Here is a 17,990-nt window from a genome sequence, read left to right on the forward strand (position 1 = left end):
GTTAGTTCACAACACTTTGATTAACACATCAGTGATTCGTTCCTGAATTCATGCATAACTGTCTGCGAGAGATCCCGGAAGACGAGCCCCCATTATGTTGTATATGTTGGGTTAAGAAAATTTGTTATGTTGTATGCGTGCGTGGGTGAAATTATTATGTTGTACCTGTGTGTTATGAATATTCAGTGAAAATAATAATTATTAAATGAAATCTGGCCAAATGTGTAATTATCCGGAAATATGTTAATTTATGTAATTACGCACATTTTAATTATGCCAATTCGAGAGGTAATCGGATTAATTATGCGAGTGGGTGTAATTATGATAATACAAGTCGTTATGATAACCAGACCCCGCCTCGGTGACGAGGGTGGGTTATCGATCGGAATAAGGCAATTAATCGTATGCAGTTATGCAGGTGTGGTGTAAGTATGCAAGATTAACTTAGATTAACTCGGCATCGTTGTCTAGGTTCGTCTCATTCTCGCTTTAACATTCCCAGAGTTTTTATTCGTGGTTATATTTTTAGGTCCCCGGTTCACCCCGTTATCGCTTTAACATTTACTGAGTATGTATTAGTGTGTTTATTAAGGTCACCAAGTTCAAATCTCAACGCAGAAGCAGATCTTATGCATAGATTTCAGGAAAGAATCACACAACCACTTCTGTATTGATCAATTTATTACTAATTCAACCTTAACTATGATATAATATGCGAACTCTCAATCCCGGAACGTCAACACGGCATCAATACAGTATCATCAACGATTGTCTGATTTCACTTTGACAACTGCACATGGATCCCGCATAACGCGATGGTTGTTAGTGAGAGAGAGAGTCGTTAAAACACGCAAATACTATGCTAAGAAAACCTTAATGTTAATGAATGATTATACTCAATATTGTTCATAACGCGATGGTTGTTAGTGAGAGAGAGAGAGTCGTTGAAATATGCAAATACTATGCTAAGAAAACCTTAATGTTAATGAATGATTATACTCAATATTGTTCATACAGTACCACACTCCTTATTGACCATACGCAACCCTTATCACGTTGTTAACACCTTGGGTCACGGGACAGTTGAATATTCTGTAGAGGATGCGAGTACGTGCGGCGATTATGACTGAAAGATACTTGAAAGATTATACGGCGATAAAAAAAAAACACAATCAAAAACAGTTATTATTCTTAAAGGCACCAATCTCAACAGATACATCGGCAGGTTATCTGACAACAGAACGGCTCGGAGTAAGGGCCTGCGACGGTGCTCCTTTTCCGAAGCTCGTTATCTTATACCAAGTTTACTAATTGGGGACCAGATCACCTGATAAGGATCCGGTGGGCCACCACTCCCCACGTGAGCGTGGCTCGGCGGAAGGAGGTGCCAAGAATCAGTTCGTATTGATGGATCTGTTGGGAATTTATGCGATTAAGAGTACAGCCCACTAAATATTAAAGATAAAAATTAAGAATACTCTTATAAACGACGGAGGGCCATCACTCGGTCTCGTTGTGATGCTTTCCAGCCACGGATGGCTTATGGGTTCGAGTGTTTTTGAGTGGTAAGAGTTGTCTTGAATAGTCAGTGTTCGGAGTCGATTCTTTAGGTCAAACAGACGCCTGGTGGTCGTGTGGTGAGGGGGCGGTGCGCGTCATACGTATCAGTCGATCCCGTGGCGAATTGGTTCGGATGGCTGTTGATACGCTGTCGCAGTTCGGAACCCGGTCGGTAGGTGGCGCCCACAACTCGCTCGCAGCGTGCAGCTCTGGGTTGTCGCCGAATCGCGATGCTCACCACTCCGGTGGCAGCAGAGACCCCCGGTTCGGCAGAGGTTGACGAGCTGAAGATGAGTCGAGCCGACCCGCTGGTCGCAGCTCGCTCCTGAGTCGACCCTCCCGGTCGAGCTCGCTCCTGGGTCGACCCGCTGGTCGCCCTCGCTCCTGAGTCGACCCTCTGGTCGCACTCCTGAGTGGACCCGCTGGTCGCACTCCTGAGTGGACCCACTGGTCGCACTCCTCCTGAGCCGACTCTCCCGGTCGCGCTCCTGAGTGGACCCTCTCGTCGCACTGATTTCCAATGCTCAGGATCCTTTACTTTATGCCGAAAAATCCCCCTGGATCCCGCCCACAAGGCGGGGCTTCTTTCCGATTTTTGCTGTGTCAGGATCTGTCCGTAGGCAGGTGTGTCCATGTGTGTGTCCGTACGTCCGTATGTCCTTGTGTGCATTACTCACGGTATTCCGTTGTCCCACTCCCTCCATGAACCCACGAGCAAACAATCAGATGTTACAAATTGCCTCGAGGTCGTCTCTCTGTCTGGGCGCAACATTATCTCCTGTCTGGCCTTCCCCATGAACCCAAAACACAGACGTCACAAATGTCTCATAGGCGTCTTTGTTCGCACCACCTGGAGGGAGGGGCAACGCTCTCTCCGACCCGGCGCACAAAGAAATGGTTAAAAGTTTTAAGTTAACATTTGTCCCTTACTATTTCACAGTTATGATTCTGTATGTAACCTAAGGTCTGTCGTTTCCCATCGTGGTGCTTGACTCAAGTGGGGGTGTTTCCCCGAGCGTATACACACTCCTATCCCGCGCTGCGGGGATACAAAGACGGCCGGGATCTCCCTTTCTCTCCGACCCTGGGTTTAACATCGTTTTTTTTTTATTATGTATTCATATTCGACCTGGTGGTGATTCATCCCGTTATCCTGGCGTTTCCATAAGTTTTACTTTGTCTTTTCATGCATATACTTATTACTATTAATTTATTTCCGATATCTTAGGTTAAGGGGTAAGTTTCTTGATCCTAGGAATTCGTATTCCTTGGTGCCTGCATGGTTATATAAGCGGAATATAGTTTACGGTGAATAGCGTTAACATTGATGTTATATGCGATATTATGTATTGTGATGTCTTTAACTTAACTTGTTTGTCAGGGCTTTACTGACACGAAGTTGCATTCATAGCCCGCAGTCTTTGCCCCACCCTATCTCTGCTCGCCGTGGTTGTTGCAGTCCAGCTGACGTTAACTCAAGGCCCTTTTGGGTTTATCTTTGTTTCCTCAGCTGCAGGAGAACAAGGCGTGCTTCTACCTCCCTTTCTGTGTGCACGTGTTCTAATTAGCTCGGAATCCCTAACACACAATCAGTGATGATTCCTGGCTTTCTGTGGTTATGACTTAGACAAAGGCGCCTCTACTTCCTTTCACTGCCTTTGCCTTGAAGCAAGGTTGCAATTCTGTCATCCTAGCCCTCCTCTCGTTCATTACTTAACAACACCTGGTGTTTTGCAGTTTGGTGCGCTTTGGTGTGTTTCACTCATTAAAAAAAATAAAAAGATAATATATAAAAATCATCAAATATTATTACTCTCAATTATGGAAGAAGGGTTAGGATACAACAGCCGACACCAGTGACGATTATCTGAACGGGTCCTGGGCCTCCCCTAGGCCGACTCAGCCTCAAATGAGTACCCGGTGCGGTGTGTAAACATCGCAACAAAGAGAGACGAAGGCGGCCGGGCGTGGTTGCTGGCCACCCGCCCCCTCGTGTGCCACAGTGCTGCTCGCTCACAGCACTTGCCCCATCAGTCTGTTCAGGCTTTACGGGGGATCTTTGTATTTGTGTGTGTCTGTGTGGTTGTGACGCACCAGCCCGTGTGTGTATCTCTGTGTATCTGAGAGCGAGAGGAGAGCGAGAGGAGAGGGAGGGAGAGAGATTTGATCTCGAGAAGAAAGCTGCACTCTGTTCGCGGTGAGAGCGCGAGATACGCGTGCACTCTCTCTCACATCTCTAAACTTTAAACACATTTACACACACATACACACACACATACACACACACAAAGACACATATCCCCCGTATGAACCTTAACAGGCTGTTGGGGCAAGTGCTGTCAAAGGCCGGCACGGCATACGAGAGGGTGGGTGGCCAGCACCACGCCCGCATACACACATTTACACACACACACATTTACACACACATTTACACATCCACACACATTTACACACACACATTTACACACACACACAATAGTTTACGTGTTGTGGGGAGCGGTAATGTAGCGCTACGAACCTGGCTCACGGCCATCGACATCAGTGACGATTATATCTGAACCGGTGCTGGGCCCTCCCTTAGGTCGACTCGGCCTCAAATGTGTAAACATCGCCACTGGGGAGACAAAGGCGGCCGGGCGTGGCACTGACCACCCACCACCTCGTGTTCCACAGTGCCGACCTTGATATGTGCTCGCTAACAGCACTTGCCCCTAAAGTCTGTATAGGCTACACGGGGGATCATTATGTTTGTTTGCATAAATGCTCATGCCAACGAGCCTTTCACACTTCACGTGGCACTCGAATTGTGCACCTAGCCTGGCACATGCGCTTTGGCGAATGCCAAGCTGTCGTTCCCGAATGTCTGGTGTTCAAACGTTTGTATAAAAGTTATTCATTATATATCTGTACCGTACTGTATGTGTTTTTTTTAAACCACATATTTGTGGTTATGTGCCTGTCCCATATATGCGCATGTGCTGGTCGTTCGCTTCGTGGTCAACTCATCGGCACTGGGAAGACAAAGGCGGCCGGGCGTGGTCCTGGCCCACACGCCACCACGCTGTCGTGAGCAGTCTTGGCTTTCACAGGTGCTCGCTCATGGCACTTCATTCCCAGCACGCCTCTGTCTCTGTGCACACTGTGCTTTGTACGTGCTTCTGCATGTGTACGTATTCGTCATATATGCGTGTATGTATCTGAACTGGCCCTGGGCCTTCCCCTAGGTCGACTCAGCCTCAAATGAGTACCTGGTGCGGTGTGTAAATCACCACTGGGGAGACAAAGGCGGCCGGGCGTGGTGCTGGCCACCCACCCCCTCGTGCGCCGTGCCGGTCTTTATAGGTGCAACTCGCTAACGCACTTGCCCCAACGGTCTCTGAAGGCTACACGGGGGATGTTTGTCTTTGTGCACATACCTGTGCATGCAAACAACGCCTCAAGGTGCACCTCTCCTGGCACGAGCATCGTGGTGACGTCCCTGCCGCCTGGTGGACATCGACGGCTATTGAATGCACGCAACGCATTCGTGAGAGCGTGAGAATGCTGTGTCATGGGTGGAAAACCCCCGATTTTTCCAGCGGCAGGCATCGGGTTTTTTCTTTAATATAATTAAACCCGATTTCGGGGAATTGAAACCTGGTTTAATGAATACGAAACTCTGATCCAAGGCTTAGGCTGCTTCCTCCTCCATGCTGCTATCGTACTCGGGGGGGGGGGGGGGGGCGTCGGGCACGGTGTAGTCGTAGAATGCGGCGGGCAGGTTGGTCTTGATGAACACGAGCTTCTCCTCCACAATCGTGGGCGCCAGTGAGTTCCTAAGCTTGAAATGGATGAAGCTCATCGTTGAGAAGTTGGCGAAGTGCGGTTCTGCAATTAGAACCAGTTAAACCGGATTTCTCCCAATCTCAGACGATCGGGTTTAATATAAAAAGACAATTTAACCCGATTGTAAAAAAACCCGACTGTGCCACCCTTGTGCTGTGTGCACTTGCCCCAATAGTCCGTTCAGGCGACTTTCCCAGGCGTGGGTATATCGTTGTCTTCTCTAGTTTCGCGTACGGGGTTTTCATTAAAATGACCACGCACCGCACGTGCATGTTTGCATCAACGCAGAGCTGTGCGTGCTGGAACGGTTTTAGCATTTGCCCATTCGATCTCTTGGCGCCACAGTTTCAGTTTTTAAATCCTTTATATTAAGTTCACTTGCTTGCTTGCGCGCTTACGACCGTGCAAATCTTTCGGTCGTTTTTAACCCACTTCCCGTGATCCAATCGAGCTGACATTTTGCACACAGACTCGTGCGTGACAATTTATTTTCGTGAAATTTTTTTAAATTTTTTTACACTTTTTAGGAAAAAAAAATTATATTTAATTACCAATTGCTTAATGGTGGCAGGCAATCATCTGACCCATAGGCGGCAGCCATCTCAAGCCAGAGGACGAGAGGACTCTAGCCGCCACGCATATAAAGGATTTATAGTGAAAAACTTTTTTTTTTTACGGGTTAATTTTCATGTATTAGGTATAGCCCTGTGAGCCATTCGGCTCTTGAATCGGGTGCAACCGCAACCGCAAAAAACATGAACAAGAAAACACCTTAAGTTAGAACGAGGGTCAAGTTTGTTTTTTCCCTCTTCCCGCCTCTGTCCACCCGGCAGTATATAAATGGGCACACCACAGTGAGTCGATCGGCAGGTGTCTCGTGCGTGTTGGTGGAGTAAAGTGTGTCTTCCCAGATACGATGTCTGGCCCAGCGAGGAAGAGTAGGCCAAATATCCTCTACAATGTAGCTCTTGCCTATAACGTGTTGGGTCGGCCTCTGAATGTTACCATTATTTCTGATCCCAGTTACCTTCCTGAAACATTCGTGGTTACACACAGGGAGAAGATGCGAACGAGTCTCTAATTCAAGTGTGAACTACCTCCGTGGCCATAAGAAGTATAGCCGATGCAGCCATCATTCCATGAATGCGGGTTTTTAGTTCCCGTGTAAACACGTGGGTGACTTGGGCCTCCAGGTATGTTGCAAACATTTGCAGATCGGGTCCCACTCCGTTTTGATGATATCTGCAGTTGTTGTACGCCCCACGTGTCCCAGAAGCTTTCCCCATGTTCACACCCTGTGAAGGACAATTGATCCTCCTCCTCCTTCAGGTGTGACATCTGAAACGACCTCCTCTTCGTCGGCAACACAGTTTGAGATCCGCAGAAAAATCCTCCACCAATGTTATTATATATGCATTATGGTTCCATGTTCCTCTTAAAAGGCTGACATTTTGTGAGTTGCCAATCTACACTACGCCGATTTATTTATGTTTGCCGCTGGTTCCACGCGCCCACTGCTTGCGACGACATCGTCGATCGCAGCTTGTGTTTGTGTCCCCCGATTCTTTCAGTCTCATTTTTGTTTTCCCAACCTATTTTTTGTTTCTCTCACAGAATCACGTGTTTTCAAGCTTCACTTTTGCGCATCTCCGTTGATCGCTCCTCTTGCCCAACGAGCCCTTTGCGGCTCCAGGACAATTTGTCCTGTTCGTAGGGGTGTCCCCTGCAACTATTAATGTGCGATCCGTCGTTATGCCAGTTAATATATAAAGGCACATAAAGAAGGGCCAATACTAGAAACGTCGATGATTATATATTTGTTGGCTTAAGGCCACGGTGTTATGAAGGAATGTGTTGAGAGTTTGTGCTTGTGTATCACTGCCAACGCAACAGCAGGATCACCCAATAAGTTGTTAAACTACTCAATGCATTATTTTAAGTCAGGGGTGGGGAACCTTTTTTCCACCAAGGGCCATTTGGATATTTATAACATAATTCGCGGGCCATACAAAATTATCAACTTAAAAATTAGCCTGTTATATTTGGTCAAACATTTAATTAACTCACTCCTAATGCGATGGCTGGAACTGCTTCTCATTGGCGAGGCGTGTGATGTTAGCTGGTATTTATGATGTTGTTGCTACTCGCAACTGATTTTCCAGGTTTGCTCCGAGATTTATTGAATTTCGAGTCCCGCCTGCGGTTGCCTTGGCAGGGCCACACCAAATGATTTCGTGGGTCTCATGAGGCCCGCGGGCCGGACGTTCCCCACCCCTGGTTTACGTGGTGACATCCATTTAACAACATTGCTTCTCTTCTACGCATTCGAGTTGATCCGAAATCAGCGACCTCCTCTCGAGCATGTTGAAGCACCCGGCGTGAGGATCATCCATCGGTGGAAACCTCACCCGGTCACTCGACGCTGCCCACCAATCCTCTCTCGATTGCAGCCGTGCAGCCCAGCGATGTTCACAGCGGCCGGCGCTGCTGCCACGCTCGCGCTCACGCTGGTGCTGGCGTCTCGTCCGGCGCCATCATCGTCTTCGTCTCCGTCCAACTCCTCCTCCTCCTCCTCGTCTCCCTCCACCCCAGCTCGGCCCAACATTGTGCTCGTCGTCTGCGACTCTATGGACGGGCGGCTCGTGACGGCGCCGCGGTCGCCGGTGCCGCTGCCGTGGATTGCGCGCCTGGCGGCGGCCGGGGCGGCCTTCGCCACGGCGTACACCAACTCGCCCGTGTGTTGCCCGTCCCGCGCCGCCCTCTGGAGCGGACTTCACACCCACGTCACCGCCGCGTGGAACAACCACAAGTGTCTGCCGCCAGGTGCATGGGGGTGGGGGGGATGTCGCGTCGTTGGCCGTCAACGCGAAGCGGCCACGTGGCTCAGCGGTGGAGCGAGCGGTCGAGCGAGCGAGTGGTGGAGCGACCGGTGGAGAGAGTGGACAGGGGAGTGAGTGAGTGGTGGAGCGAGCGGTGGAGAGAGTGCGTGTTGGTGCGAATGATGGTGCGAGTGAGTGGTGGAGCGAGCGAGCGTTAGAGAGTGAGTGGTGGTGCGAGTGGTGGAGCGAGTGAGTGGTGGAGTGAGCGGCTCTTGCAAGTCGTACAGCTGCAGCTGCTGCTGCAGAGCTCCACCACGACCTGCAGTGCAGGGTGACAGGAGCAACGCGATGCGCACACCGTATCGCGAAACCCAACGTCAACACCGTATCTTGCACCTTGCTGTCGTGTCACGGTAAACGATGTCGCGGCGGTGACCCCTGACCCGCGCCAGGCTACCCGACGTGGCTCGACCGCCTGCGTGCCGAGGCCGGCTACACCACGGCCGTGTTCGGCAAGACGGACTTCACGTCGGGCGGACACTCGCTGAGCAACCGCGTGGAGGCGTGGACGCGCGGCGTGCCGGGGCTGCTGCTGCGCCAGGAGCCGAGGCCCCGCGCGCAGCTCGTGGGGGGCGAGCGCACGCGGAGGGTGCAGCTCCGCGACTGGAACAACACGGACCGCGCGGTCCGCTGGATCCGCGACGTGGCGCCCGGGAAAGGTGGGCGCCAGCCCCCGCGTGGCGGGCGGTGGGGAACCACCTCGGGCATCCAGCTGGAGACGGCGCTGGCCGAGAATTAACGATGGTGACGGTGACAGTCGCACGGGTGGAAAAAACCCGATTTTTCCAGCGGCAGGCATCGGGTATTTTCTTTATTACAATTAAACCCGATTTCGGGGAATTAAGACCTGGTTTAATGTATACGAAACTCTGATCCAAGGCTTAGGCTGCTTCCTCGTCGGTGCTGCTATCGTACTCGGGGCCGTCGGACACGGGGTAGTCGTAGAATGCGGCGGGCAGGTTGGTCTTGATGAACACGAGCTTCTCCTCCACAATCGTGGGCGCCAGTGAGTTCCTTAGCTTGGAATGGACGAAGCCCATCGTTGAGAAGTTGGCGAAGTGCGGTTCTGCAATTAGAACCAATTAAACCGGATTTCTCCCAATCTCAGATGATCGGGTTTAATATGAAAAGACAATTAAACCCGATTGTAAAAAACCCGACTGTGCCACCCTTGGACAGTCATCAACTCTCTCGGTTGTCCCGGGGGGGAGATGATGGGGAGGGCTGGGGAACGGATTAAATAAAGACGTGGCTATAATGTGAGTTGGGGTTGAGCAAAATGTATTGTTTAAATGCGTGGCATTGGGGTGGAAATCTTAAGAACGTGGTCATTATTCGACACAACGATGCAGAGAACACGTTGCACAACAGTAATTGGGCGCACATTCTGCACTAATCGCACTTTGTACGCTGTTGGATAATTGTGCACTGATTATACATCGTATGCTATATTTGAACAATGTACACTGGTAATACATTTTACACTTATGGTACATAGTACGCGAATTGTACACTACACGCCATTTATTTATTGTACTCCAATTTAGACCGTACCATATTTGTATATTGTATGCTGGTTACATATAGTCCACCAACATTTCCAAACTCGTAACATTTTGGAAACCGGTGACATTTCCCCCGCCTCCTCCTCCTCCTCCATCCCCTCCACCACCCCCACCTCCTCCTCCAACCCCCTCCCTCCTCCATCCCCTCCACCACTCCCTCCTCCTCCACCTCCGCAGCTCCCTTCGCGCTCTACCTGGGCCTCAACCTGCCGCACCCGTACAAGACCCCGTCCGCCGGCCCCAACGCCGGCGCCTCCACCTTCCGCACGTCGCCATTCTGGCTGCGCCGCGTGCGCCGCGGCGCCGTCGTGGTGCCGCGCTGGCTGCCACCCGACGAGACCCACCCCTCCGACGCGTACGCCACCTTCGTCAAGAACTGCTCGGGCCCCTTCGCCGACGACGAGGTCATCGCGGTGCGCGCCGCCTACTACGCCATGTGCGCCGAGACGGACGCCATGCTGGGTGCGGTGGTACGCGCGCTGGGCGCCGCGGGCTTCCACCTGCGCGGCGACACCTACGTGGCGTTCACGTGCGACCACGGCGAGCTGGCGCTGGAGCACCGGCAGTACTACAAGATGAGCATGTACGAGGGCAGCGCGCGCGTGCCGCTCGTCATCGCCGGGCCCAGGGTGCGGCCGCGGACGCAGCACCGTGGTGGCGATCGTGGTGGTCGCGGTGGTTGTGGTGACGGTAGTGTTGCTGGTGGTGGTGGCAATGACGGTGATGGTGAGCATGGTGGTGGTGATGGCGGCAGTGGTTTTAGCGGTAGTGCTGGTGGCAGTAGTGGCGATCGTGGCGGTGGCGGTGGCAGTAAAGGTGGTGGTCGTGGTGGTCGTGATGGTGGCGAAAGTACCGGTGGTGGTCGAGGTGGCACTTGCAGCTATGCTGGTGGTCAAGGTGCTGCTGGTGGTGGTCATGGTGGTGCTGGTGTTGGTGGTGCTGGTGTTGGTGGTGCTGGTGTTGGTGGTGTTGGTGGTGGTGGTGCTGGTGTTGGTGGTGCTGGTGTTGGTGGTGTTGGTGTTGGTGGTGCTGGTGTTGGTGGTGTTGGTGTTGGTGGTGCTGATGTTGGTGGTGCTGGTGTTGGTGGTGCTGGTGTTGGTGGTGCTGGTGGTGCTGGTGTTGGTGGTGCTGGTGTTGGTGGTGTTGGTGTTGGTGGTGCTGGTGTTGGTGGTGCTGGTGTTGGTGGTGCTGGTGTTGGTGGTGCTGGTGTTGGTGGTGCTGGTGGTGGTGGTGCTGGTGTTGGTGGTGTTGGTGGTGGTGGTGCTGGTGTTGGTGGTGCTGGTGTTGGTGGTGCTGGTGTTGGTGGTGCTGGTGGTGGTGCTGGTGGTGGTGGTGCTGGTGTTGGTGGTGTTGGTGGTGGTGCTGGTGTTGGTGGTGCTGGTGTTGGTGTTGCTGGCAGTCGTGGCGGTGGTGAGTGGACGACGAGGTCAGTCCTCGAGCAGACGTTGGTGTCCCTCGTGGACATCTACCCGACCATGATGGATATAGCGGGGCTGCCCGTGGACCCGCGTCTCAATGGGACGTCTCTGCTCAAGCTGCTGGAGCGACGGGGACGCACGGCACGCGCACGGAAGGGCGGCGGTGACGGCGTTCGTGATAATGATGTCGGTGGCGTTTTTCATGACGGCGTCGGTGATAGAAATTTTCACGCACCTCAATCTCTTCAACGGCATCGAAATAATTACCACCGTCATCACCGCCATCACGCTGCCCAAAATACCATCACCGTTGGTAGTGAGCATGCCGCTGATGGCAACCAACAGCGACACCAAACTCAACATCGCCGTCGTCGTCCTCATCGTCGCCAGCACCGCATTCATAACGCAACCAACTGCAACCTTCAAAACGACGCCGATGAAAACGAGCAGGACGACGAGGCGACCTCCTCCGCTCGCCGTGACCTCGTCAAACTGTCCCGCGGCCACCGCTGGGCGCTGAGCCAGTTCCACGGCAGCGACCTCAACGAGTCGGCGTATATGCTGCGCGTGTCGCGCTGGAAGCTCGTGGCCTACGGCGAGGGGCCCTCCTCTTCCGCGACGCGGCCGCAGCTCTTCGACCTCGTCGCCGACCCCGAGGAGCTGCTCGACCTGTCGGCGTCGCGACCCCACCTGACCTCTCGCCTTGAAGCGGCGCTCCGCTCGCTGATCGACTACCCGGCGGTGACGCGCACCGCGCGCCGCTACGACCGCGACGCCTTCCTCGAGTGGCGCGCCGCCGCCGGGCCGCGCTACCGTGAGGCCATCGCGGGCCTGCGCTGGTACCGCGACTGGGCCGAGGACCCGCGGGGAAACCTCGAGGCCATCGACGCCTGGCTCGAGCGAGGGGAGTGATCACCAGTGGGGGGGGGGGGGGGGGGGGGGGTGGCACGTGCCCCCCCAATGATGCGTTCGAAATCCCTAATTTCGATCGGATCATTGGGGTTTATTAGTAATAAATAGGCATTTTGCGACCCCCACTGCCACTGTGTAGCATATTATTACTTGCCAGGGACTCTATGAGATGACAATAGTCTGAGTCTATAATTGGCATTAAGTAACGGCAAAGCAGTTATAAGTGACTCAGAATTGTGCGCAGTTGCGTAGATAGTACACGACTTCCCTGAAGGCATCAACACCTTCAGCGAGCACGATGCCGATCACACCACGCGGTTCGAATTCGACCCTCGATCGATGGCTGCGCCATCGCCGCACACGCGTCGAATAAAAAGCAAGGGACAAGTCCTTACTTACTAACAACTCCTCTATCATTTTTCATTGCTGGAGGGGTTGCCTCCCGTACCTGAAAATCCTGGCTCCGCCATTGGCAGGGATGTCCGTCAGTCCGGTTCGGTGACCCGGGAAACGTCTTTTTCGCGCAACCCGGCACACCGCGTCCAGTATGCCTCCTCTCGCTACGGTTTGTGGGCTACTAATAATCACGCGCCACTTACCAGCGACCTGTAAAATATTTAGCGAGGGGTTTAAGCCGTGGGATTATTTCGCATGACTGTGGCTGCGGTACCAGTGCGGTGCTCTGGGAAACGCGGCTGGGACTCAACTACAGCGAGGAGATCACGGTCACCATCGGCTCCAAACCCTCCAACATCACCGTGAGCTTAAGTGGACTATGGTGAGGTGGACAACCGTAGATACGGCCCGAAATACTGTATGTACCGTGTGTTGAACTTCTTTCGCACCGTACGTACCCAACCGTGTTAATCGGAGGTGTGGGGGAAGGACAACAAACTCAACACAAATAGCAGTTCTAAAGAAATGAGTTTTAAATTTCAATTTTAAATTGCAGAGCTCCAGTGGCCTCATAGTATGGGAAGGAAGAGCGTTTCAGACGTCGTGTTCTATTATCCTCCTGCCTACAGATGAACGTGTCGACTGGTAGTTTGTGATCTGCGTGTTGACTTGTAGGTAGGCCTGTAAAGTGTGATGGTTTCTACCTTGAGTATTAATTTCTGTTTTAAATAAACCTTACTTTTAAAATATAATACGTTTTATAGAGTCCAATGGGGTGGGGGGGGGGGGTGTCACAAGACATCTGGACCACTCTGTCGATCAGTGGTTCTTAACCTGGGGGTGCGAGACGTGGGCAGATTTTATTTCGAAGATAAATCATCGAAACACAAAGTAAGCAGTAAGTAAGTACAACTACTTTGTTTAATCAAACCTTGTGTATTTATTAACATCGTAATTGTTTTTGTTACAATTGAGAACCAAAGGGGTGCAAGGCTTGCACTTAAGGGTTTCAGAACCACTGATGTAGATTGAGTCGAGGATTGTTGTAAGGTGGCATTGGCGGCGGTGACGTGGCCAAGCCGAAGCTCTTAGCAGAGCGGTTCGCTGTTTGATCCCCGGTGTGTGAACAACAGCACCTCCCATGAGCACGGTCGGCTACGTACGGTGCGAAAGAAGTTCAACGTACTCCTAATACATACATACATCCGTACATACTACCTGCCTTCCACCTCACCGCAGACGTTTCAAGACCCCGTGGCGTTATTAAAATAAATATGGGTTAGGCCAAATTAATTAGCAAAAATGTTGTACTGTATTTACCAAAAACTTAGCAGGACCCTCCTGAAAAGAGGGCTTGAGACTCGGCGACGCCTCTACGGGTCAATGGATGCACAGTACTGTACCAACAATGTCAATCCGTACGCAGGTGGAGAGAATGTGACGAGGACGTGGTGGATTGTGGATTGGGCTGTAGGCACGATTGTCCATCCTGCTTCCCTTCAACACCCCACCAAGTCACCCCCCCAACTGCTCGATGCCACCTTAATGAGGCCATAGAACAGACAGAAGTTCGTTGTCGTGGTGGTGGATGATGGTGGTGGTGGTTGATGGTGGTGGTTGATGATGGTGGTGGTTGATGGTGGTGGTGGTGGTGGTTGATGATGGTGGTGGTGGATGATGGTGGTGGTGGTTGATGGTGGTGGTGGTGGTTGATGATGGTGGTGGTTGATGGTGGTGGTGGTTGATGGTGGTGGTGGTTGATGGTGGTGGTGGTTGATGGTGGTGGTGGTTGATGGTGGTTGATGATGGTGGTGGTGGTGGATGATGGTGGTGGTGGTTGATAGTGGTGGTGGTTGATGGTGGTGGTTGATGGTGGTGGTGGTTGGGAGTTCCAGGCTGATTAGCTGCAGTCTCCGAATTTTCTCGAGCGAGAGGCGGCTACTTTCGTCGTCGTTGTCTCTTGTTGTGACCCTCGTCAATGTCCTCGTGCCCAGGGTCATCGTCACCAGGATCATCGTCACCAGGGTCATCATCACCAGAATCATCACCAGAATCATCGTCACCAGGGTCATCATCACCAGAATCATCGTCACCAGGGTCATCGTCACCAGGATCATCCTGACCAGGATCGTCACCAGGATCTTCGTCACCAGGATCTTTGTTACCAGGATCACCGTCACCAGGATCACCGTCACCAGGATCATCGTCACCAAGATTTTCGTCACCAGGGTCCTCGTTACTGCCGCCGTCTGTGCGGGCCCAGACACCGTCCATCACTTACGTCAGTCCGTTGATTCGATGATTCGAACAGGTGACTGTTGAGTTGCTTCGTCAATGAGTGATTTACTGAGACAATCCTTATTTAATCAGGTGAATGCCAATAGTTGATCCATTGTCACGAATCAACAATGTGTATTCGGCTGTATACTTTGTATGTCTGGGTGTACTTGCACACGTAATGCCCCCCTCCCTCCCCTCGCCGTTTGCAAATCTACTGCTGGATGAAGACCCACACGGCTGGTTGGGGTTGTTTGAACTCCGCTACGCTGGTGTCAGCGCGGCTTGGTGAAGGTGTGCGCCCGGGATCGGTTGAGAGATCACTCACCCACTGATGTTGTTCGCCTTGGCCTGGGGAATCAAACTCAGGTCGTCAGCACGTAATAGGCATACATAAAAGTTACTATTTTTTTTATTAGGTAAGGCCCACTGAGCTATACAGCTATTTTTCCGAAGCAACCTGGCCACAAATGATACCTCAACGAAGTGGCTTATCACATGGAAATGTATAGCAGCTAAATATTCTAAATGCGTGTTGATTCTAAATGTGGAGGGAAAAACCGGAGGACCCAGAGAAAGAGCCACGCGACCACGGGCAGAACACGCAAACTCCAAATATACAGCAGCAGGCGTCAAGGTCGGGATCGCTACTCCACCCTCCTGGCGAGGGGAGTGAACATTTGGCCAACCAACACACTCCAGGGTCCTCCAATGAAAACGGACAAGGGTAGTCTCAATGAGCCCTCACCTGCTTATTCGAGATGTTAACACTCACGGGTGCGGTCGCTCTTTGTATCCTGTCCAATGGCTAATGTCGAACTAAACACAACCGGCTTTCCAGTTCTTCATCTTAATTTCAGCCGGAACAGTCCCCGAACGCTGTTCCGAGAATTGCATGGGTTGGACCAGATGACGCCAAAAGAGTTGTGCGCCTTTTGGCGTCATCTGGTCCAACCCATGTGAGACTAGGCTCTAAGGAAAGCTGTCTCGGGTGTGGACCAATCAACTTCAAGGACAGTGCATACATGATCAGAGTTGTGTTTTTTTTTGCATTATGACTGCAGGTATTGTGGTCAATGCAAACATGACTCCTCGTAAAAAAGGTGTCAGTTTTGTTGCCAGATTAAAGGGTAAAAAAACAATTATCAGGCCGGAAGCTGCTAAGCAAGTGAGACTGCGTACCTGGCCGGGTGGGAGTTCGTGCCCTGGTGTCTGTCACCGTGACTGGCATGTATTGTAGAAGTGCGTTTGTCGAGGTCTGTCCTTTCCCTAGGTCCACTCAACCTTAGTGATAGTGCATACACACTGTACATCGCACCCAAACAGTCAACAATGGACACCACATTTGTATGCCTTTAAATATTTCGAATTTTTTTATTAAATAAAAAGTACAACTGTGCACCAGTGGTAAAAAAGAAAATCAAACACGGCTTTAATAAAATAAAAAAAACACCCGGGTACTATTGCAAATGAACAATCAAAATTCGCCGGCCCAACATTCATCTCGAGTCATTTTTACATTCACAATCTTCATGGCTTTAAACTTTAAACATTACACGGATACGGTAACACGCAGTAGTAGTCGTAATAACATCATATATTTTTGTCGAGAGAAAACTTCTTTTAAAAAGCAGGTCGGGATAATTATTTTTTAAACCCAGTTTCTGAGATTAGTTTTAAACCAACTTTATCAAAAAAGTATACTCTCCCAATTATCCTGGGCGATTGGGGGAATCGGGTAATTGGGAGGTGGGTATAGGGCTCGAATAAAAGTAAAATAAAATAAAAAGCGTCAAGCAAAGCGTATTCCTCCACAGTTGAAGACATCGAATGTGACGCGCAGTGTGTCACGTGGGCACAGTCTCTGACGAGACAGGAGGAGGATCTGATATTAAAACTCGCGCTCGTGCCAGAAGACAACAGCAAGGAGAACGTGCCACGGTTAATCCCGCACCGGGCAAAACCCGAGAGAATCAACTGTAATTTTGCAGATCCCTCCTGTAAACCTTTACAATTTTAAGGAAACCAACCCGTGTAGTGTGCACGCAAATACACCCCCAATAACTTACAATTATAACCAGGAATATTTAAAACATAATACCGTTCCTCCTGTAATCCGGAGAGTATGATCATTGCAACTATCAGACACAGGAGGTGTTAAGGTCGGCAAGGGTTGCTCTTTGCAAGGATGCGAGGCCTGCCTTGGCCTGTAAACATGTGATGAATTATGAACGTGTCTTTTTTAAATAGGTTCAAATAGGTCATTAAAAGGTTATTGTCTGAGTAAAGTGTCATAACAGATCATGTTTTCAGGAATCATCTGAAAAAAATTAAACTTCACAAATTTGTTTCGAACAAGAGATCCATGTGGGGCTACGTTGTCAGCAGAGAGCCGTGCATTAAAAAAACACGTGATTATTGTACTGTAGTAATAGGTTTTTACCCTTTCAACTGGTACAAAAACTGACACCTTTATACAAGGCATCATGTTTGCAATAACCACAACACAAGCAGTCAAAATGCAAACAAAAAGAAACAACTCTGATAATGATATGCACTGTCCTTGAAGTTGATTGGTCCACACCCGAGACAGCTTTTATTAGAGCCTAGTCTCCATTGGGGTTGGACTATTGGTGTTGGACCATATGACGCCTTTTGGCGTCCAACACCAATGGAGACGAGGCTCTAAGAAAAGCTATCTCGGGTGTGGAAAAATCAACTTCAAGGACAGTGCATATCATTATCAGAGTTTTTTCTTTTTGTTTGCATTTTGACTGCTTGTGTTGTGGTTATTGCAAACATGATGCCTTGTACAAAGGTGTCAGTTTTTGTACCAGTTGAAAGGGTAAAAACCTATTACTATATTTTGCCACTGGTAAAGGAGATGTCTCATAGTGTTGTACTGTACTTTGCTCCAACGTCTATCTCCCCCACCTTCACTAACCCACACTGGCCCCCGGGACTCGCACGACGTTGGCAGAAGGCTTCTCATCCAGCAGTGGATTGACAAAATGGCTGCACGTTTATGCCACTGTTTTTTTTGTTAGAAGTTACATCCTTGAATTCCATGATCCATAAGCAAGCAGGTCTCATCAAGATATCAAATCGGACCCAACGAGTCTCAACCATTAAAACGATCCCGAGCACAGCACTGGAAA

At 50.7% G+C, this 17,990-nt stretch overlaps 1 protein-coding gene across 3 annotated transcripts; it reads left to right on the plus strand.

Annotated features, from left to right (window-relative positions):
- The first annotated feature begins 103 nt into the window (after nt 1–103).
- LOC133341380 (uncharacterized) lies at nt 104–13,315 on the plus strand. Of its 3 annotated transcripts, XM_061549935.1 has the most exons (5): nt 104–3,757; nt 4,580–4,649; nt 7,836–8,208; nt 8,657–8,923; nt 10,007–13,315. In XM_061549935.1, the coding sequence occupies exons 3-5, from the start codon at nt 7,851–7,853 to the stop codon at nt 12,157–12,159; spliced, it is 2,778 nt and encodes a 925-aa protein (XP_061405919.1). In that variant the 5' UTR covers nt 104–3,757; nt 4,580–4,649; nt 7,836–7,850; the 3' UTR covers nt 12,160–13,315. The 3 variants fall into 3 exon arrangements, with proteins under 3 accessions (XP_061405919.1, XP_061405920.1, XP_061405921.1); XM_061549936.1 differs by lacking the exon at nt 4,580–4,649; XM_061549937.1 differs by lacking the exon at nt 104–3,757 and having other exon boundaries at nt 4,324–4,649.
- Nucleotides 13,316–17,990: the final 4,675 nt, after the last annotated feature.

The sequence above is a fragment of the Lethenteron reissneri genome, chromosome 11 (assembly GCF_015708825.2).
Source record: "Lethenteron reissneri isolate LAM-NWPU_2019-01 chromosome 11, ASM1570882v1, whole genome shotgun sequence".
NCBI lineage: Eukaryota > Metazoa > Chordata > Hyperoartia > Petromyzontiformes > Petromyzontidae > Lethenteron > Lethenteron reissneri.